At 49.6% G+C, this 23,452-nt stretch overlaps 1 protein-coding gene across 1 annotated transcript; it reads right to left on the reverse strand.

The window, feature by feature from the left end:
• Positions 1-12,470: 12,470 nt before the first annotated feature.
• On the reverse strand, positions 12,471-23,433 carry LOC136588276 (uncharacterized). The gene is made up of 2 exons (XM_066587370.1): positions 20,407-23,433; positions 12,471-12,550 (listed from the first exon to the last, which is right to left on the reverse strand). The coding sequence occupies exon 1, from the start codon at positions 22,898-22,900 to the stop codon at positions 21,857-21,859; it is 1,044 nt and encodes a 347-aa protein (XP_066443467.1). The 5' UTR covers positions 22,901-23,433; the 3' UTR covers positions 12,471-12,550; positions 20,407-21,856.
• Between the last annotated feature and the right edge of the window lie 19 nt (positions 23,434-23,452).

A 23,452-nucleotide genomic window follows, 5' to 3' on the forward strand; every position in this document is an offset into this window, starting at 1 on the left:
AATGAAGTACAACATGTGGTGGAAAAACAACATCAGAATCACTGGGATCTGCAAAACCTTTACAGAGTTATTTTATGTTAAAGTGACACATGGCAGATTTGGCTTTGTCATTAAGGTGCAAACAGGCTTGGTCACTAAGGGATTAGATTGTGAGAGTGATCAATGAGTGGAACAGGTTGCTACAGGAGGTGGGGAGTTCTCCTTCAATTGAAGTCTTCAAACAAAGGCTGGACAAATATCTGTGATGATATAGAACAGTGTTGGCGAACCTTTTAGAGACTGAGTGCCGAAACAGCCACCCACAACCCACTTATTTATAGCAAAGTGCCAACACGTCAGGGGGCGGGGCTTATCACCACGTATGATTTTTACCTTCATCATTATGAAAAGGACATGGCTGCTCCAAAACAAACAGTGAGGAATGCTGTGTGCTTGTTTCCCTACTGGAGTACTAGTGGTGCGGATTGTGACTGGACATCAGCCTCATACCCACAGCTGATGTCATATTATGCGGCGATCTCCCTCACCTCCTCCAAAGGCTTCCCGGTGTTAGCGCTCCCTGGCTTCCAGTTCCCAGTGGCCTGTATTGGCCTCACCTGCCCAGCAGTGCCAGACCTGAACAGTCGTTGGGTACCGGGATCCGGGGAGTGCCTTCAGAGCAGGTGAGGGGGAGCGCCGCATAGTATGAAATCAGCTGCAGGTATGCGGTTGATTTCCAGTCAAAATTTGCAGCAATGGTACGGATCTTGACTGTTTTTGGTTGCGGAAATGCTGCAGAATTTGCCATGGAAATTTCCACTGCAAACATTCCATAGCATATCTGCCACGTGTAAACATACCCTAAGTCAGCTTGAGGTACACCTTCCACGTGCAAAGTCACCTTACTAGTAATATTGTCCCCTATACCAGCCCCAGCAATAATAGTGACCCCCACAGTGGCCTCACTAGTAATAGTGTCCCCTATATCAGCCCTAGTAGTAATAGTGTCCACCACAATGGCCTCACTAGAAATAGTGTCCCCCACCGTTGCCCCAGTAGTAAGTGTTCCCCATAGTAACCTCAGTAGTAAGTGTCCCCCACAGATGCACCAGTAATAAGTGTCCCCCATAGTAACCTCAGTAGTAATAGTGTCTCCCCAGTGACCTCAGTAGTAATAGTGTCTCCCCAGTGACCTCAGTAGTAATAGTGTCGCCCACAGTGGCCTCAGTAGTAATAGTGTCCCCCACAGTGGCCTCAGTAGTAATAGTTTCCCCACAGTGGCCTCAGTAGTAATAGTTTCCCCACAGTGGCCTCAGTGGTTATAGTGACCCCTATATCAGGCCCAGTAGAAATTGTGACCCCACAATGGCCTCAGTAGTATTAATGACCCCCCAGTGGCCCTCAGTAATAATAATAATAACCGCACAGTAGCCCCGGTAGTAATAATAACCCCACAGTAGCCCCGGTAGCAATATTAACCCCACAGTAGGCCCAGTAATAATAACCCCACAGTAGCCCCAACAATAATAATAACCCTCTTAGTAATATTAACGTAAACAATAGCCCCAGTAATTTTAACCCCCTCAGTAATAATATTAACCCCACTGTAGCCCCAGTAGTAATATTAACCCCCCCATTAGCTCCAGTAGTAATATTAACCCAACAGTAGCCCCAGCAATAATAGCCCCCAACCAACCCATTTACTTAACTCCTCATTGTAGTTCCTCCTCTTCTCAGCAATGATCCCAGTGCACACTGGTGTCAGTGTGTGAGCCAAGAATATTTCCTCCCCTGTCCTCTCCTGCTGAACTAAGGGGTAGGGGACTCGGGGAAGCAGGATCCCAGGTGCACATACGGATGTCAGATTGTGCGCTGGGATCAGTGCCGCTGCGTAAGTACTGGTCGGGAAGCCAAGGCACCACATCCAGTAATCACTACCGTGGTGAGCAGCCGACGGCACGCTTGCCATAGGCTCACCACAACAGATATAGAGGATCCTGCATTGAGCAGCGGGTTGGACCTGATGACCCTGAAGGTTCTTTCCAACTGTATGATTATATGCCTCCCTGATGGTATTGTATAATGGGTAAGTATCTGTTTATATGTGTCAGCATTGAGGACAGCATTAATCCTGACCAAATCCCTAACTCCATGTGCTAAAATGCAGTCTCAAACTTGTAGGTAATCTCCGCCATGCTTCTCTGCTGCCTGCAAACACTCGTTAATGTACCGCTCTCCAGCTATTCACAGAACAAACTGCTTTCTGTTACACCAAATATTTCACATTGCCAGTCCTCAGTCCGGAGGTCCCGCTGCCATTTTTCTGCACTCCAGTTCCTGTTTCCTTGCACAGTCGAGTTGCTTGTCTTTGTTTCTACGTCAACTTTTTGGCCACAGTTCTTCCATTGAAACCACTTCTGGCCATACATCTCCGAACAGTAGGTGGGTGTACTTGGATCCTACTAGTGTCTGCCAGTTCTGAGCTGATGGCACTGCTGAACATCTTCTGATTTTGATGGGTAGCAAGCATAATGTGTCTCATCTGCTGCACTTAGTTTCTTTGACTAACCCCGCTGCGTCTGTGGTCCTCAATATTGTCCGTTTCTTTGTGCTTCACCAGAAGAGCTTGAACTGCACATCTTGAAATCCTAATCTGCGGTGAAATATCTGCCTAAGTGAGACCATGTTGATGTAGTATAATTACCTTGTGTCTGGCTGCTGTGTTCAGTCTCGCAATGGTGTATGACCTGCGACATGAAACAGTCTTCCAGAACTTCACCTTTGTAGCAGAGTTTGGCTGTTCCTCGCCTAGTTTTAAGCCTCCAATATAGCCGTTTCTGTTTAGGTTAAGGACACTGTCAAACCTACATACGAAAATAATGATCATTATCAGCTGTATGGTATAATTGGTTTATCATACACCTGACTATAATCCTATCAAATCCCTGACTGTGTGTAAATTCCAACGCTATCCGCTCAGCGGTGTCCGGCTCTTGGATACTCTGTAGGCCGGTCCTCTTCGTGCTTCTCTATTCTCTACGGCTGCTTGCCGTTGCCTGATGTCCATTCCCGTGTCCTCCTTGATGGCGTCCAGCCAACGTGACGTTTGTCTTCCCTGTTTCCTTTTACCGACTGACCATGCCAAGTAGCACCTCTTCTTTTTCCAGCGAATCACGTGTCCGAAGTCCGTCAGTCTCCGTCTGGTGATCTTCGGGTTGGTAAAGTCCAGGACAGCTTTGTTGGGACCCTCGCTGTCCAGGGGATTGGTAGAGGTTTTCTCCAACACCGCAGCTCAGAAGCGTCTTCTGTCCGCTCTCCTCAATGTCCGCGTCTCGCAGCCATACGTTGCTATCTGGAAGACGATGGCTGTGATTAACCTCTGATGGTGACTGAGACGTTCTTGCACTTCCATATTGGGTCCATGCTCTTCATGGCCGTACATCCCGGTGCTAATCAACGCTTTATCTCACCTGTCAAGTTGCCACTGTGATCAAGAGGGACCCAAGGAATACAAAAGTATTAACCATTTGGACTTTCTCGTCTTTGAGCTTTATGTGGACATCTGTCAGGGCTCCAAACCCACAACCTCCTGTACTCCAGTCAGTAGTTCTCCCCAGTGAGCTATCCAGTTTGCTGAACAAGTTCTCCTGCATACCCCAGCCTTGCTCCCTGATCCCAGTTCTCTAGCTCCCGCCCCCTGGTCCTGGCCCCGCCTCCATCTTTGATTGCACTACCTATATAAGTCTGGCCCTGCCACTCCCTCAGTGTGAGATTATTCTGCTCCAGAGCATTTGATCCAGCTTCTATTTGTCTGCTATTGCTACAAGATTTCTCAATACCGACTCCTGGCTACGTTGTCCACCTCATCCATTGTACTGCAACCGAGACTCCCCATTACTGACTCCTGGCTTCCATCTGACTACTCCCTAGTGCCCTGAATGCCTACTACTCCTGTGGCTCCTCTCCAGCACCGGTAAGAGGTTACTAAATAATCTTGCCTGAACATGGAGCCCACAGTGACCGCCCTGCGGAAGCAAGTTAAAGACCTCCATGAATTTTGCGCCTCCTGGAAGAGAGCTTCGCTGGATTACAAGTACCGGCACTGGATCAGCAGAAGGAAATTATCACTTTACAGAAGCAGCTTCTGGATTTGCATCACTCAGGCTCCGATGTCCGCATGGCACTACGAGTGGGAATTATCGTCAGTATAGAGGCTTCCTTAATCAATTGCGGACTTATTTCCAGATGCAGCTGCCTTGTTCACCGGCGACAGGAAGAAAGTATTTTTCATCATTAGGGGCTCGCATGGGCATCACCGTACAGAGACCAACAGTAATCTCCTCGACAGCCTCAATGCCTTTACGGCTGCTGTGGGGGCATGTCTATGATGATCTGAACCGTTGTGCCACGGCCTCTTCCAACGCACCAAACGTGCGTGAGATTCTTGGCAACACTGGGACGACTTCTACTTTTTATTGCTACCATTTTGCGGTACATAAGACTTTTCGATGACTTTTTATTCCGTTTTTTTATTAGTAGACGGGATGCTCTTAAAACACAATTCTGGTATGAATTTTCTTTCCTTATCAATTTCACCTTGTAGGATAAATAATTATATACTTTACAGACGCAGCAATACCAATTATATTTACATTTTCTAATAAGGGAAATGGAAAAGGGAGTTTCTAATATTTTTTTTTAAATATTTTTATTTATTGAATTTTTTTAAATTCCCCATTTTTCAGTTTCCATGGGGGACTTGCAATGCTTTGATTGCTTCTACAATATACTGCAATACTCCAGTATTGCTGTATAATTTATTTTTTGTGATTAGTCTATTAAGAAATTCTTGTGGAAGAGCTTAAAAGATTGCAATACATGGCAGCCTTGTGAGCCTTCGCTAGGCTCTGGGCTGCCATGTGAACCCATTGGCACCCTCAATTGTGTTGTTCTCCAGCTGGCTGCTTAGATGTGCCGTTTTGTATTTTTCACCAGAACGCACACTTTTAACGTATAGCCATGTCAAGGAAAAACCTTGCTGAGACAAGGCACTTCACCCACCACTAACCATTGGCTTCGTAGCACTCCATACTATATTCTCAAAGCTCCGCTGCATGACATCGCGGCCCTGTGCACCGTAGATGCCAGAGTACGTCACATGTTAGGAGTTCCGCATCATTATGGACTCTTCCATCTCATGTACGCTCCCATTACTGCAGAACATCCACTGCTGCAAACTGTCCCCATCACATCACACCACGTTCCACTCATAGCCTTCACAATTCCCACGTTACACCATATCCCTGACCACAGTCCCTTTAGCTCCATGGCACTGTCCTCAGCTTCAGACAGAGTCCTGGCGGGGAGGGAGCCTCCCTCAGCTCCCACGCTGCTTGTCCATTTCGGCCCCTGGGTCATCAGGTTCCTTTGGTATCCACTTGCTCAGGCCACAACTTTCCCCAGATTTTGAGCCGGGAGCAAAATTTAGCCCCGTACCGCCCCCCTACTCAGGGCTGATCTCCTGGGCAGTGATGCGCTATCCGTGTCGCAAAGTGGGCAGGACTTCCTCTCTGCCCCTCACAAACATGGCACCACAGCACCTTGACTTACTGGTGCCTACCAACGCTCCCTCCACTATTTGGCTGTGGCTCTGACCAGTGGAGGGGCTTCACTTGGTACCCCGTGCGCCTACATGCATGATATATAGGAGTGCCCCTCTCTTCCAGTACTTGTCCAGGTGCCGGACCAGAGGAGGTGGGCTGCCCCACACATGACACGAGTGTCTGCCAGACGTTGCATGTGTAAGGGGGTGGTCCGGGGCACAACTCACCCCTTACAGAATGTTAATTGCTCACCTCCGCTGGTTGTGCGTCCATAGGCACAACACTGCTGAGAGCCTCAGCGTAGATGCAAGAGACCTGCCGCCTCTCTGTGGCGTTTCTGATTTGCATGCTAGGATCGGCAGCATCACCATCCAGTCCCTCTTCTATTGCTTCAGTATTTGGAAATGGACGGACTTGCATTCTGTGAATTTGGTTTGATTTCCTGCTGTGTTGATGCTTCGCCCTCCGAGGAGTAACTTACCTGCTTTCTGTTGCTCCGTCACCATGAGAGGGCGGAGCCAGTGGGAGTAACCTGCGGCAGACAAGGAACGCCGGAGTGATATCAATAGTAAAAGTACGTGGAATTGTCTCGTATCGCCAGAAACGTCTGATTCGTCATGGAGAACAATGAACAGAGGTGAAGAGCGAAGAGAAATCTTCGCCACAAGCCGCCACTCAGCCCTTCCTTGGAGCGCACAGAGCCGCCATTCATCTACGTACAAGCGACTTGTGTCCTTGGGACCGGAGACAAACCTGTATGTCAGGTAGCAGTGGCAGGCGCGGCCGTCACCCTCATCCAAGGCAAGGCTCTACAGAGGACGAGGAGGTCAGACTGCCCGTTGTCTCCACCACAAGCCGCCCATGCGCTGACGTCCAGCATTAACCTCCTCTTCATGAGGTCCGGCTTTGCAGCTTTGTCCCTACGATTTTGTAGCATCAGTGATGCATTTTGTGAAAAATCGATTGTTGCATCGCCGCTGTCTGCAATAAATTTGCGTCATAATCTCACGCAATTTCAACTCAAGAAGGTTAAGTCCTACCCTGAAACTAAGCCCTAGCTGCACTCAAAAGGAATACTTACCTAGCAGGCTGGGTCTGGTCCTCCCGCTGCCCTCCGGCACTCCGCCGGGCGTCCTGCAGTCCTCATTTGCCCACAAAAGGTCACTTCCTGGTCGCTGAATTCATAAATCCCGCCTCCAGTAAGCGATGTCTCTAATTGGTTCATACAGTGCTGCTCAGCCAATCAATTCAGTGCTCGATCAACCACTGTGAGGACTGTGATTGGTTTATCCAACGCTGCATTGAGTTGCTAAGCAATGGCCAAAGACCCAATCAGCAGCCAGCACATTGTGGAGGCGGGATTTATGAATTGGCCGATCAACACTGCGGCTGCTCTGGAGGGCAGTGGGAGGACAATTGCGATTACAATACATTTTTGTCACCTGTAACCATGGTAACCACAAAAAAGTGTGCAGAACCTTTAATTACATCATTTGTCCCAGCATGCTTCTTTTTTTTTAAACTTTTTTTTTATTTATGTGAGCAAAAATTGGATGGAAAACGTATGAAAAATCACAGAAAAAACAGAATCGCATGAAAAATGAGTCTGATTTCTCAGGACTGAAATAGATGCGCTGGTGTGAATCCGCCCGTAGGCCCGTGTCACGCGAGCATATCTGCGGATTATTCTGTGCAATATGCAGTGAATGGAACCGATTGCTCTCAGCGGCTTCGCTGACCGGCGGGCATTTCATTCGCGCACAAAAACTGCCCATTTGTGCACGAAAATAGCAGATATTGAACTAATTAACTTAATTGCTCATTTCAATGACTGGGAGCGGGTGGGGGGCGTTTTATTGTGTGCGCAATTTGCGTGTGAAAAGTACAGTAGAACGTGCTTGTAAATGCACTCACGCCCTTCGGGTAACTTCACACGGGCGAACGTGACATGGGGCTGTAAATCCCGCCCCCGTATCGCGCTCCCCACCTTGTGAATTCCCCAGGGATACGAGGCGCTCTCATGTAAGAACAGCCTCACATCACTGCGGGGATCCTCCGGCGCGGCCGCCATAGCTGCGGATCACGGGGTTCTCCCACAGCTTTCAATGAGGCTGCGATGCGAGAGCGCGCACAAGATAAAACACGCCGCGAAGTGCTTCCCGTGTTTCATCGCGGTGCCGGGCAGGAAAGCATCAGTCATCAGTATGACCCCATTCAAAAGAAGGGGGTTCATATTTCGATTCCGGCGCCCGTGTGAAGGCAGCCTCACGCTGTAGCTACATTGGCGAGCGCGATATCGGTGCAAGAATCTCGGAGTAATATTGCAACTTTCCATGTGAGTGCGATTTGTTGGCTAAACATGCGATTTCAAGAAAAAAATGTAAACATCGAATTAAACCCACGTGTTCGCGCGACTGCGATGCGATTTTAACTCACCGATAGGCAATACTGGGCGAGTTCTCTGCCAAACAGAAAAATACAACATCTGCGACTCTCCTGTCAGTATCAATGCGAGAGAAAAACTGCAGCTGGAAACCAGTGAAAGAGCGGAAACCATGTGAAGGCAGCCTTACTAAAGTAGGCGAGCTCATATGGGAGAGTCGGAGATCCGCAGCGGAAGACCTGCCTTTGATCGTGGATTGCGTATGGTGGCGCATTTGTGCGGTTTTCCACGCGGATGTACATTTAAGGACAGTTGTCTGCGCGGAAGCAGGGAATGACATCAGAAAGTAGCCCCACCCCCTTCTATCACCCTGGCGACATTCTCTTGTGCTGCCGTGGTGAGCGCTGCTCTGGGGGCCTTCAGGACAGGATGCTGCTCTCGGCTGGCTTTATACTTCTTGTGGAGGAGCCCGGAAGAACAAGCGGCGGCCGCAGACAGTCGGATGGGTTGTTGCTCCCCGGACTCCGTCCTGCATCGTCTGCCCACAAACTCCTGCTTTCTCTATTCCATTTGTATCTGGTCTCCCAGCAACGTGCGCACAAAGTTATTGTGTATGCACTGCGGATCACACGTATCCATGGAGATCAATGGCGCCCATACACGCGGAATCCACGGTAAAATAGAGCATGCTGCGATTTTTCTTCAGTTCACGGAAACCGCAATTTCTACTTGCAAATGTCTGTGAAGCGGCGAATGGCAATGCATTTCAATGTCTGCATATTACCCGCACGGATGGCGTTTGCGGAATGCGCAATTCAAATCTGTGCGTGTGAGACCGGCCTTAATGTAGCGGTTACCGATCGTGACGTAGCTATAGGGGTCGCAATGGTCACATTTCTGACCAGGCCCTGAAAACTCAGGAGTCCTAAGAAGTCAATTCCAAATCTGATCACATCTTAGAATCAATGAGCTGTCATCTTTATGTGTGGCCACCAGGGGGAGACAGAGGACTTAATTTTACTGCAGCCCTCTGTTCTTGCCTGTTCTACTTCATCCACAGGTCTGCAATTATGAGCCATGAACAACCCAGCCTTCAGGCCTCATGTCCACGGGGAGGATCAGGCCCGTGCGGACTTCTGCTGCGGATGCACTAGAATTGTCTTTTTGTTTTCATGCTGGACATCAATTGAGAGATGAGCTCTATGAGCGCCCGCACGCGTGATCCGCGTTAAAATGGAGCATGCCGCATTTTTTCCCGCGCATGAAATCCGCAAATCACTTAATACCATCCGTGGCTATTTAATTACCCGCAGATGGTCAATGCATTCCTATGGGATTCAGATTTGCGTTTTTTCCCCGCGTGGATTCGCTACTTATAGTCTCCCGTGGCCACGCGCCTTACTGGGTGTACAGATGCATATTTGGTATGTGTTGTTCTCGGAGTGTATTCAGGTCCAATTGAGGTCCCCATTTTCTCCCCACGGTCTCCTGCCGACGTGTAAAAACCTAGTGAATACGTATACAACTGCGTATTTGCTGCGTATTTGCGTGATCCCGTAGACATCATTGGGGGATTTCAGTCCGTGATAAAATAACACACATCTGAATAACCCAACGTAAATCAATGAGGTTTATGCTGTCCGCGTTACGTGCGGAATACGAGCGAAAATACGGCTGCGAATTCTGCGGTTTTGCTGTCCGATTTGCACAGTGAAAGTCCACAGCCGATGGTGCAGATTTTGGCGCGGATTCACAGCGGACCCCACTATAAGTGTCAGGGCCGCAGAGGGGGCACTACAACTGTCAGGGCCGCAGAGGGGGCACTACAACTGTCAGGGCCGCAGAGGGGGCACTACAACTGTCAGGGCCGCAGAGGGGGCACTACAACTGTCAGGGCCGCAGAGGGGGCACTACAACTGTCAGGGCCGCAGAGGGGGCACTATAACTGTCAGGGCCGCAGAGGGGGCACTATAACTGTCAGGGCCGCAGAGGGGGCACTATAACTGTCAGGGCCGCAGAGGGGGCACTATCACTGTCAGGGCCGCAGAGGGGGCACTATCACTGTCAGGGCCGCAGAGGGGGCACTATCACTGTCAGGGCCTCAGAGGGGGCACTATCACTGTCAGGGCCTCAGAGGGGGCACTATAACTGTCAGGGCCGCAGAGGGGGCACTATAACTGTCAGGGCCGCAGAGGGGGCACTATCACTGTCAGGGCCGCAGAGGGGGCACTATCACTGTCAGGGCCGCAGAGGGGGCACTATCACTGTCAGGGCCGCAGAGGGGGCACTATAACTGTCAGGGCCGCAGAGGGGGCACTATAACTGTCAGGGCCGCAGAGGGGGCACTATCACTGTCAGGGCCGCAGAGGGGGCACTATCACTGTCAGGGCCGCAGAGGGGGCACTATCACTGTCAGGGCCGCAGAGGGGGCACTATCACTGTCAGGGCCGCAGAGGGGGCACTATCACTGTCAGGGCCGCAGAGGGGGCACTATCACTGTCAGGGCCGCAGAGGGGGCACTATCACTGTCAGGGCCGCAGAGGGGGCACTATCACTGTCAGGGCCGCAGAGGGGGCACTATCACTGTCAGGGCCGCAGAGGGGGCACTATCACTGTCAGGGCCTCAGAGGGGGCACTATCACTGTCAGGGCCTCAGAGGGGGCACTATCACTGTCAGGGCCGCAGAGGGGGCACTATCACTGTCAGGGCCGCAGAGGGGGCACTATAACTGTCAGGGCCGCAGAGGGGGCACTATAACTGTCAGGGCCGCAGAGGGGGCACTATAACTGTCAGGGCCGCAGAGGGGGCACTATAACTGTCAGGGCCGCAGAGGGGGCACTATAACTGTCAGGGCCGCAGAGGGGGCACTATAACTGTCAGGGCCGCAGAGGGGGCACTATCACTGTCAGGGCCGCAGAGGGGGCACTATCACTGTCAGGGCCGCAGAGGGGGCACTATCACTGTCAGGGCCGCAGAGGGGGCACTATAACTGTCAGGGCCGCAGAGGGGGCACTATAACTGTCAGGGCCGCAGAGGGGGCACTATCACTGTCAGGGCCGCAGAGGGGGCACTATCACTGTCAGGGCCGCAGAGGGGGCACTATAACTGTCAGGGCCGCAGAGGGGGCACTATAACTGTCAGGGCCGCAGAGGGGGCACTATCACTGTCAGGGCCGCAGAGGGGGCACTATCACTGTCAGGGCCGCAGAGGGGGCACTATCACTGTCAGGGCCGCAGAGGGGGCACTATCACTGTCAGGGCCGCAGAGGGGGCACTATCACTGTCAGGGCCGCAGAGGGGGCACTATAACTGTCAGGGCCGCAGAGGGGGCACTATCACTGTCAGGGCCGCAGAGGGGGCACTATAACTGTCAGGGCCGCAGAGGGGGCACTATCACTGTCAGGGCCGCAGAGGGGGCACTATCACTGTCAGGGCCGCAGAGGGGGCACTATCACTGTCAGGGCCGCAGAGGGGGCACTATCACTGTCAGGGCCGCAGAGGGGGCACTATCACTGTCAGGGCCGCAGAGGGGGCACTATCACTGTCAGGGCCGCAGAGGGGGCACTATCACTGTCAGGGCCGCAGAGGGGGCACTATCACTGTCAGGGCCTCAGAGGGGGCACTATCACTGTCAGGGCCACAGAGGGGGCACTATAACTGTCAGGGCCACAGAGGGGGCACTATAACTGTCAGGGCCGCAGAGGGGGCACTATAACTGACAGGGCCGCAGAGGGGGCACTATAACTGTCAGGGCCACAGAGGGGGCACTATAACTGTCAGGGCCACAGAGGGGGCACTATAACTGTCAGGGCCACAGAGGGGGCACTATAAGTTTCAGTGTCACGGAAAGGGAGAGAACAAATGATTGCTTTGACCGTTGCGGCCAATTTGTCACAGCAGAGTTTGATCGCTCCAGCGAGATTGCGAGTGTGGAGTCACCAGACTACAGGCGGATTTGTAACCAGCTTTCACAGCCTCCTGCCACATGCAAACTGAAAGCACAAATCACCTCCTAATCCGGCCTAACGCACTGCGGCACTCCACAATGCCGCTCGTACACACGCTGCCACCACCAGCTTTTAAAGGTAAGCTGGGACTCAGACTATGAATTATGAACAAAAACTTTGGAGCTATGGTTCGTTTTAAAACGGAGAAGGCTTGACTAATAAATTGCAGATTTATTCTAAAAAAAGACTAGCAGTGCAGCTAGATATACATATATAAAGGACATACAAAAAGGTTGTTACACGGGAGTATAAAGGTATACAGGTTTATACACAGACAGTATTTACAAATGAAACAAGAAGATAAATAAAGATACCAGATCTGGGATGTCCGGCCCAAGGTTCTGATTTGTGCAGAGTCACTGAAGCAAATGGGACAGGCTTACGCTGAGATGTACATCTGAAGTCTGACCCAGCAGAGAGGGAACCCCTCTACTTCAAGGTCTCCTCGGACCACGCCTCCTCCGGCCTCCTTTCAACATCACGGGAGGGGGGGGGGGGCGGGACATATTTCGGCCATATTTTCGCAGGAGGACCTCCGATCGGGAATGTGTGCCGTCATATCTCCGGTCATGATTTTATCTACACAGCGATAACAAACATGACACACAAATTATAACCAGGTACGCAGATACGCCATTTAAGGGGGTTCTGGGCCACGAACCACAATGTGTTTGGATGCGTTTTGTTCAGCTGGCCTGCCCAATTCTGAAGATACAATTCATATCCGGCTCGGACCGTCACACAACTAAAAATCGTTATTAAAAGATTTTTCCTTAATTTGCATCTTGGCTCTGCAAGGTCTGCGAGAATCCAATTCCTGGGTGAATGATTTTCCTTAGGGCCCATTTAGACACAACAATTATAGCTCAAAAGCTGTCTAAATGTGCCCATCTTCCACTGTTCGGCCGAACTGCAGTTTTCCGTTCTGCTTGTAAACTGTTTTTCAGCAGAACAGCTGAAAAGCAGGACCGCACACTGTGTTCTCCCAGGGGAGCGCTGATAACATTGTTACAGCTGTTCTTAATCCCGCTGGCAGAACAGCTGATAAGTAGGACCGCATGCTGTGTTCTGCCCGTGAAGAGCTGATTACAGCTGATAACATTGTTACAGTTGTTCTCAGCTCTCAGCCCCACCAGCAGAACAGCTGATAAGCAGGACCTCACAGTGTTCTGCCCGGGGAGAGCTGATTACAGCTGATAACATTGCTACAGCTGAACACCTGATAAGATGGACTGCATGCTGAACAAGCAGAACACCTGATAAGATGGACTGCATGCTGTGTTTGCTGTCCATGGTGCTGAACTCTCCAGGGAGAGCCCATGGCTGAACAATGGAGCTAATTACAGAGCTCAGACCTCCTGCTGAGTTCTGTAACGGCTCCCAGAAGCTCATTTGCATGCAAATAAAGCTAATAAAGTACTAATAGCAATTAATGCCTATTAGCACTTTTTGCAAAATGATAACTGATCTTTCAATCTTTTGAAAGATATCCGTGTGTGTAAATGGACCTTTAGACTTCATTAACAAGTACAGGGTCACACAATGTGCTTTACTCACGCTAATTCTACACCAACAGACAGGTGATAGAAGAAAGGAAGGGGTTATTTATCACATCACGGCTCTTGACCAGGAAAAGGTGAGATAATGGCCTAAATGTGAATATCAACAGGCAGGAGTGAGTAGATGGGGGAGGGGCATCTGAAATCCAACTACACACACAATGATGGATGACACTATAGCCAGGTCTGAATGGGCTAATATAAAATGTAAGCGGAGATAAGCCTAAGGACGACACACAAAATGGCTGATGGCCTACCAGTTTTTATTTCACAGTCAGAGCCACAGAGGGGGCACTACAACTGTCGGGGCCACAGAGGGGGCACTATAACTGGCAGGGTCACAGAGCGGGCACTATAACTGGCAGGGTCACTACAACTGTCGGGGCCACAGAGGGGGCACTATAACTGGCAGGGTCACTACAACTGTCGGGGCCACAGAGGGGGCACTATAACTGTCGGGGCCACAGAGGGGGCACTATAACTGTCAGGGTCACAGAGGGGGCACTATAATTGGCAGGGTCACTACAACTGTCGGGGCCACAGAGGGGGCACTATAACTGGCAGGGTCACTACAACTGTCGGGGCCACAGAGGGGGCACTACAGCTGTCGGGGCCACAGAGGGGGCACTACAGCTGTCGGGGCCACAATAACTGTCAGGGCCACAGAGGGGGCACTATAACTGTCAGGGCCACAGAGGGGGCACTATAACTGTCAGGGCCACAGAGGGGGCACTATCACTGGAAGGGCCATAGAGAGGGCACTATAACTGTTATAGCTATTTTCACAATATGCAAATTTTTTGGATTTTTTAAAATAATGACTAATTTTTTTTATGAACCTGAGTGCCTTTATACGACTTTTCTTTTCTTGCTACTGGAAGTAACAGCACTGTGGTCACCATCTATTGCTGGAGGTATCAGCACTGCAATCACTATCACTGGAGGTAACTGCACTGTAATCACTATCTAACACTAGAGGTATACTGAGAGTCAAAAGTCTTTGAACATCATAAACATTTGGAGTTTTGGGGCGAGTACTTAGGACTTAATCTCGAGGACATTGTTGTACTCAGTCCTCCTGCACATGGGCGTATTTGCATTGCAGAGTCTGCGTTGGGCGTCCGGACTCTGCAGCAAATACAGCCCACAGTATTCATGGCAAAACACCATTACATCCCGACAAGAGGAAATTGATTACGATCGCAGCCTGCTGCGCTTTTGTGTGGGTTACACATGGCCGGCCCGTCCCGCGGCACTTCTGCAGTGAGCACTGCGTAAGTATTGTGGGGTAGGCATCACCCCCTTCCAGCGGCTTCTGCGCAGGCATGACGGAGTGCCCGGCTGACACATCTGCAGCGTGTGCAGAAGCCGTCGGACAGGTGAGCTGGAGTCACCGGCTTGAATCCTGCTGCGGGAGTCCCGCATGTGGAGTCCGACCTACCCGTGTGCAGGCGACCTACAGGATAACATTACTGTACATTAGTAACGTGGCCTCCACAGTATCACATCCCGCTGTGTCATCCGCATCTCCACAAATACTTCCGCTGCGTTATCGGAACATCAGCAACCTGAAAGTCCCTGTATAACGTTGAGTGAGGATGAGGCGTCGCGGTAATTATGGCTCACGAGATCGTTAGGGACCAACGTGCTCAGAGGGATCTGCTGCTGGCGGCTTCCCGGCTGCGAGCAAATGTGGACGGCGAGACGAGCGTCAGATGATGCGTACTACAACAGAGATGCCTCCGCACTCAGGATGCCCGCAGCCGCTGCTGACACCATCAAGTGAAGCTGGACCAACAAAGGTCAACCATGAAGTGGGAGGCCAACGGTGACGACGAGAGCAGAAGATGCGTTCACCAAGCTGCTCTCCAAACGAGATAGACGGCAAACCTTAGGCGGCGATGTGCCAATGTCTGTGGATCCACCGAGAGGAGATCAGCCGCCTCTACCGTAGAGTTGCTGTTCGGAGACCCCTTCTTACAATTGTTGCCTCAGGACCGAAGTTGAGCTTCAAACGCCAAAGCTGACACAGACATTGCTGTAGAATATCCCGGTCTAGCTCGTGAAACCTCACCCGCTTTCTGCTTGCCCTGGTATTTCCAGGTTGTTGGGCAGTCTCACAACCCACCGCCACCTTACTTCATGCGCGTTCTTTGCTGCTAGGACTTCTATTACTTGCACTGCATGCTTATGTCACGATGCATGGTTTCCATAGCAACACGGACAGCCGCCCCACATGACCCACGTTTTCTCTGTTCCATCATCCCATGTAGAAAATCCATCACAGGCCTCATGCTGCAAGCGGGTGAACCTTCGTCTACACATCCACGTCCGTGTGCTCGGGCCGGGGTGCAACGGTCCTGCGCATGCACAGAGATGGGCTGAGCCTGCAGAAAGTGATTCAGACGCTGTGAAGGCTGAGGGAGAGTGCGCATGTCCAGCCTGAAGCGGCGGTCTGCTGCGGTGGAGACGCTCTGGCAACGGCCGTGTACACTATGCTTTTATGATAATACATCACAGTTATGCATTGAAATATTCATTCTGAACCTAATTAAAGGCAATGTTGGTCTTCAGACTACCCCTTGTCATAAACTGGTGGAGTTAGAGGGGTCCTCCGGAGTCAGCTGGTCCCTCTGAGGGTCATCTGGTCCAACGTCTTGCTCGGTGCAGGATCACTAAATCATCCCAGACAGATGTCTGTCCGGCCTCTGAAGACTTCCATTGAAGAACTCCCCACCTCCCGTGGCAACCTGTTCCACTCATTGATCACCTCACTGTCTAATATCTAATCTGTCTCTCCTCCCTCTCAGTTTCATCCCATTGCTTCTAGTCTTTCCTTTTGCAGATGAGAATAGGGCTGATCCCTCTGCCCTGTGACAGCCCTTCAGATATTTGTAGACCGCTATTAAGTCTCCTCTCAGCCTTCTCTTCTGCTAAACATTCCCAGATCCTTTACCCGTTCCTCATAGGACATGATTTGCAGACCGCTCACCATCTTGGTAACTCTTCTCTGAACTTGCTCCAGTTTGTAGATGTCTTTTTAGATTCCAGATGAAGTCTGACTAAGACCTCCTGTCCACGAGCAAAACGTCACTGAGCTACCCGTGGCGATAATCCGCACGCAGGTAACGCAATGAACGCTTTTAATAGGATAACTATGGAAAGCGCAGCCCGATGTACACGAGCGGAAAATCGAAACAATTTTCAACTTGTGTATAAAAATCGCGGCACGCCGTGATGAACCTGTTATGATAGCTTCATCATGGGAAATCGCAGTGACATAATGCTCCCCTGTGGTGGTATATCGCAATACCCATGGACAGATGGACAAAGGAAGAGTAGAGGGGATAATGACCTCACGTGATCTAGACTCTATGATTCTCTTATACATCCCAGAATTGTGTTTGCCTTTTTGGCTGCTGCATCACACTGTTGACTCATGTTCAGTCTATGATCTATTAGTATACCCAAGTCTTTTTCACATGTGCTGCTGCTTAGCCCAATTCCTCCCATTCTGTATGCGCTTTTTTCATTTGTCTTGCCCAGATGTAGGACTTTGCATTTCCCCTTGTTAAACACCATTCTGTTAGTCGCTGACCACTGTGCAAGCTTTTCTAGATCTTTTTGAATACTCTCTTCCCTAGTGTTAGCTATTCCTCCTAGCTTTGTGTCATCAGCAAGTTTGATCAGTTTCCCACAATTCCCTCCTCCAGATCATTTATAACAATGTTGACCACCACTGAGCCTAGGACAGAGCCTTGTGGTCCCCACTTGATACATTCTTCCACTGGGATGTGCAGCCATTTATGACCACTCTTTGAGTACAATCACTCAGCCAGTTGTGAATCCACCTCACAGTTGTCTTGTCAATCCCAGATTTGGTCATTTTTTCAATAAGTATGGTATGAGATACTTTGCCAAATGCTTTACTAAAGTCAAGATATACTATATCCACCGCATTTCACTGATCAACCTGTGAGGGTATATATATATATATTGCCATATGTTCTTTATACTTTTATACCTATATGCAAGTTTTATTCAATTCCAAATGAGAGAAAAAACTTATGTCGCCTTACATCAGATATTCCAAGGCTTTAGAAGGCTGAGAGAGATGTTCTAGAAATTCAGAGAAGATACGGAACCAGACACAAGGACGCATGTACTTGGCTGTTTTCCCAGAAGCGCTGGAACAAGATATCAAGATGTTCAAATGTACATAACTTTCACTGTCTTAGGCCAGAAATCCGGACTTCCCATATATGGAGAATGCATGTTTGGCCGTTTTCTTAGAATTGAGTGGGTGATTCTTTGTACTGGAGTTAATTGAATACGTGATTTTCTGTACAAGCCAGAGGCGCCTCACTGTCTAAGGCGGAAATCCGGACTTCCCATATATGGTTATGAGCCCATCACCCCTTGTTGGTGAGGGGACAAAGGGTATAAGATCTCATGTAATCTGTAATAAAGCACGTCGGCACAGCTGAGAGCCATGTCCCGTGTGAGGAATGATACCAGATCCCTGTGTGGTGTCTCTTCTTACCGCCGGCAACGGGGCAAGTGGGGTGGGCCCGATTGGTGCTGTATTTAGAATTACCCTGATAAACCCAGTCGGGGATTCTGTCATAGAAGGAAATTAGATTAGTCTGGCATGACTTGTTTGTTACAAACCCATGCTGGCTCTGGTTAATTACTCCATTCTCATCCAAGTACTTGCATACATGCTGTTTAATAATCTGTTCAGAGATCTTTCCCGGTATAGAAGTCAGGCTCACAGGCCTGTAGTTTCCTGGATCCACCTTCTTCCCTTTTCTGAAGATAGGGACAACATTTGCCCTTCTCCAATCTTCTGGGACTTCTCCCGTTCCCCAGGAGTTTTCACAGATTATGGTGAGTGGTTCAGCAATTACCTCTGCTGCTTCCTTTAGTATCCTAGGATGTAATTCATCTGGACCTGGAGACGTGAATTCATGTAAGTTAGCTAAGTGTTCCATCACCATCTCTCTGCTTACAGATAGCCTGCAGCCTGCATTCTTGTATCCCCCCCACTAGCACAGGGAAGATGAGCTGATGTTCCATCTACTTTCTGAGAGAAAACAGATACAAAATAGGAATTTTAAGTTCTGCTGCATTCCATTGTAACGGACAGGACACGCACACACAAATTTTTTAAAATATATTTTTGTCTAAAACTTTAAAAATAGCTATAGGTAGTTAAACTAAGCAGTGTGACAAATGTATCTATGTCATACCTACCTCCTAACTTTCTATCAACTCTTAGTAAATGATGTGACTTTTAGTAACAGATGGGACATACAAATGAATAGCAATTGCAAAATGCTTGTTATTTCCAAAATTTCCATTCTCCTAGTTAACCCCTTCACGGCCAAGGACATACCGGTACGTCATGTGGCCGCGGGGTATGTATGAAAAGAGGTTGCGATGCAACCTCTCTTCATACAGTGTGGGCGTCAGCTGTTTATAACAGCTGACACCCGCGGGCAATAGTAATGTAAAAAAACAATCAATAAAGTTTTTTTTAATTGAAAAAAAAAAAAAAGTTGTAAAAGTTTAAATCACCCCCCTTTTGTCATATCTATTATTAAAAAATCTAAATAATAAATTAAAAATATGTATTTGGTATCGCCGTGTCCGTAAACGTCCGAACTATCAAAGTAGCGCATTATTTTTCCCGCACGGTGAACGTCGTCCGAAAAAAAAAATAAAGAACGCCAGAAATGCACTTTTTTAGTTACCCTGTCTCCCAGAAAAAATGCAACAAAAAGCGATCAAAAAGTCGTATGTATTCCAAAATGGTACCAACGTAAACTACAGGACATCCCGCAAAAAATGAGACCTTGCTCAACTACGTCGACGCAAAAATAAAAAAGTTATTGCGCGCACAAAATGACCGCAGAAAATAATTGAAAAAAATTTAATGTCTTTGAAAAAAAAAAAAGAGGAGTATAGTGAAAAAAAAACTATACAAGTTTGGTATCCTAGTAATCGTACCGACCCATAGAATGAAGATAACATGTCGTTTTTGTTGCCGTTTGTGCGCCGTAAAAACAAGACGCACTAAAAGATGGCGAAATGTCGTTTTTTTCCCCATTTTACTCCACTTAGAATTTTTTAAAAGTTTTTCAGTACATTATATGGTACTTTAAATAGCACTATTGAAAAATACAACTCGTCCTGCAAAAAACAAGCCCTCATACAGCGACGTCGATGGATAAATAAAGGAGTTACGATTTTTTTAAAGGGGGGAGGAAAAAACGAAAATGGAAACAGAAAAATGGCCGCGTCATTAAGGGGTTAATATATAATCAAGACTCTTGCGCATTATTTGTTCTGATCTGTTAGTTATAAACACCCCTAATTTATTTTTCCATATGGTAACAGGCAGGACGTACGGGTAACAGGCAGGACGTACGGGTAACAGGCAGGACGTACGGGTAACAGGCAGGACGTACGGGTAACAGACAGGACGTACGGGTAACAGACAGGACGTACGGGTAACAGACAGGACGTACGGGTAACAGACAGGACGTACGGGTAACAGACAGGACGTACGGGTAACAGACAGGACGTACGGGTAACAGACAGGACGTGTTTGAATGTAAACTTACTAAAAATAAGAATAATCATTTTTTAGAGGTTTTATTCAGTAAGAGGTAACTGCAATATATATGAACCTTATAAGACTTAAAAGTAAGAACTTTTGTTGTAAATTATGACCATTAACTAACAGAACGATTAATTACACTTTCTTGGTAACAGACCGGACATCTAGTTGGTGGGCTATTGATTCTACTGTAATATAACATATAATAACGGGCTTATGTTTGGTCACATCTGTTAGTTAAATCCACTCACTTCTATACTGAAATGCAGACTGAATAAATCTTTCTCTTCAATCTGTGAAAACACGTGAAATCTAGCGCGGTGAAGTGTGAGTGCGGAACTAGAGAGGAGTGTTAGAGTATATCTTACTATTCTCAAACGTTTCTTCTAAGAGTCATAAAAACATAAAGCATCAAAAATATTAACAGAAATATTTTTTTTTTCAAAAATTCCCTCTTTAGATGGAATGAACCTTCTTTCTTTTTAACCAATTCACCATTTTCATCCTGTAAGCATCGAACAGCGTCTGTGACTTTTCTTCTGACCCCCAAATCCATTTTTATTGCTTTTGGCCTCTCTTACAAGCCTCGGCTTTATCTTTTCTGACACTTGCCCTACAGTTTCTGCAGACCCCATTATATTCTTCTTTAGATATTTCCCCCTCTTCCCATTTGATAAACATATTTTTCTCCATTTTAACCACTTTAAGGGGTTGTCCAGTTGTAAACTATTGATGGCCTATCCTTAGGACAGACCATCAACGGTAGATGGGTGACAGTCTGCTGCCTGGGACCCCAACTGTTCAGCTGTAAGCTGGGCCTTTGAGCTCATGCACCGAGCTGACTTCTGCAGGAAGCAGACAGCTCTGTTCCTACTGCAGTGGGCAATCTCAGTATGGTAGGCCAGGCTCCCATTCAGTACAATGCCTGTAATACCAAGTCTGGCCACTGCAGTAGGAACGATGCTGTCTGCTTCCTGCAGCAATCAAATGCATGAGCACAAAGGCCCAGGGTACAGTTGTTCGGTGGGGGTCCCTGGCGGCAGACTCTTGCAAATCTACTTGGCATTATCTTTTCATTCGTCAACCATCATATGTAAATTGTTCTTTTGCTCTCAAACACCTCAAAATCAGCCTCCTCCACGACACTTTAACCCCTTAGTGACGCGGCTGCCTCTTTTGATCCTAAGGACGCAACATTTTGGGGGGGATTTTCATCCCCACTTGTCAGAAGCCCTCTTTATTCTCCCGTTGGCGCGGCCGTGTGAGGCTTGTTTCTGTGGCGGTCACAGCGATGCCACAATTATATGATGTCCCTGTCCGGGACTTGAACCTGCGATGCTACGATACATATCAGCGATCACAGGCCGTGGTGAAGCCAGACCCCGGCATCTGGCATGTAGCTGCCACAGCAAGCCTCCACGATCACACAGTGGAAGGCCAATGCCACCACAGGGGGCGCTCACCGCCCGTGGTTAACCCTTCGCCTGCCGCAGTCAGCGCATCTTTCTGATCACTATTTATTCAAATTGTTTGGGATCCTGGATACAAATATATATATATATACACCAATCCTGGGGTCCCGTGCCCCTCCGCTGTGCGGCCGACGGAGGTATGGGGAGAGTTTAATAGTTCAGAGTTTTACACACAAAGTGACACTAAATATGGGGGGGGGGGGGGGGGCTTATAATATTCTTTATAACGTTAACACCCCTTTATTTTAATGACATTTAGGGCCCGCGGGGGACTCGAACTTGTGATTATTTGATGACTATTCTGGATGTTGCCGTGGGCAGGGTTTGATAGGAGTCTATGGATGGCAGCCCTGGGGCCTTCAGTAGGCTCCATACTGGTCCATCTGCACCCCTGATCGCATTGTGGGGGATGCCAATAAGGTGCAGGAAAGGCCCCTCCTCCTCCCACTGACTGTTTAGACGTGCGGTCAGCTCCGACCATGGCATCAAAAGAGTTAACCACCCCGATCAGAGCGAACCGATTGTGGCGGTCAGAAATGGCTGATGGGTTCGTAGCAGACTTAAGAATCCTAGACTTGTAGAGTTGGAAGGGACCTCCGGGGTCAGCTGGTGCCTCCGGGGTCATCGGGACCTCCAGGCCAGCTGGTGCCTCCGGGGTCATCGGGACCTCCAGGCCAGCTGGTGCCTCCGGGGTCATCGGGACCTCCAGGCCAGCTGGTGCCTCCGGGGTCATCGGGACCTCCAGGCCAGCTGGTGCCTCCGGGGTCATCGGGACCTCCAGGCCAGCTGGTGCCTCCGGGGTCATCGGGACCTCCAGGCCAGCTGGTGCCTCCGGGGTCATCGGGACCTCCAGGCCAGCTGGTGTCTCCGGGGTCATCGGGACCTCCAGGCCAGCTGGTGTCTCCGGGGTCATCGGGACCTCCAGGTCAGCTGGTGTCTCCGGGGTCATCGGGACCTCCAGGTCAGCTGGTGTCTCCGGGGTCATCGGGACCTCCAGGTCAGCTGGTGTCTCTGGGGTCATCGGGACCTCCAGGTCAGCTGGTGTCTCTGGGGTCATCGGGACCTCCAGGTCAGCTGGTGTCTCTGGGGTCATCGGGACCTCCAGGTCAGCTGGTGTCTCTGGGGTCATCGGGACCTCCAGGTCAGCTGGTGTCTCTGGGGTCATCGGGACCTCCAGGTCAGCTGGTGTCTCCGGGGTCATCGGGACCTCTAGGTCAGCTGGTGTCTCCGGGGTCATCGGGACCTCCAGGTTAGCTGGTGTCTCCAGGGTCATCGGGTCCAACCCCCTGCTCAGTGCAGGATCACTAAATCATCCCAGATAGATGTCTGTCCGGCCTCTGAAGACTTCCACTGAAGGAGAACTCCCCACCTCCCGTGGCAACCTGTTCCACTCATTGATCCCCTCACTGTCTGATATCTAATCTGTGTCTCCTCCCTTTCAGTTTCATCCCATTGCTTCTAGTCTTTCCTTGTGCAGATGAGAATAGGGCTGATCCCTCTGCACTGTGACAGCCCTTCAGATATTTGCAGGCCGCCCGCCTCCTGGCTCCAGCCCCGCCATGCTCTCCGCGGCTCTGGTCTCACCCGAGGCGGGCATGAAGCGGTTAATAGTAACGTCCGGCTGTGGTCCCGCAGCAGCGCCGGCTCTCGCCTCCTCCGCGCCTTGTACAGGGTTTACCATTCGCACTGTCGGCCATCTAATGAGCGGCTCCTCCTGCAGCGTGCTTCCATGAGGGGTGTAGTGGGGGGCCAACTCCTCTGGGGGCCCCGCAGCTCGCCGAGCGCCGCCACATCCGGGTGCCTCCCCCCGCGCTGCGCGTTGATT

Source organism: Eleutherodactylus coqui, chromosome 13, assembly GCF_035609145.1.
Source record: "Eleutherodactylus coqui strain aEleCoq1 chromosome 13, aEleCoq1.hap1, whole genome shotgun sequence".
Classification (NCBI taxonomy): Eukaryota; Metazoa; Chordata; class Amphibia; order Anura; family Eleutherodactylidae; genus Eleutherodactylus; species Eleutherodactylus coqui.

Excerpts from the sequence above, each read along its gene's own strand:
- LOC136588276 (XM_066587370.1), bottom strand. The coding sequence starts at position 22,900 with ATGACCCTGGAGACACCAGCTAACCTGGAGGTCCCGATGACCCCGGAG.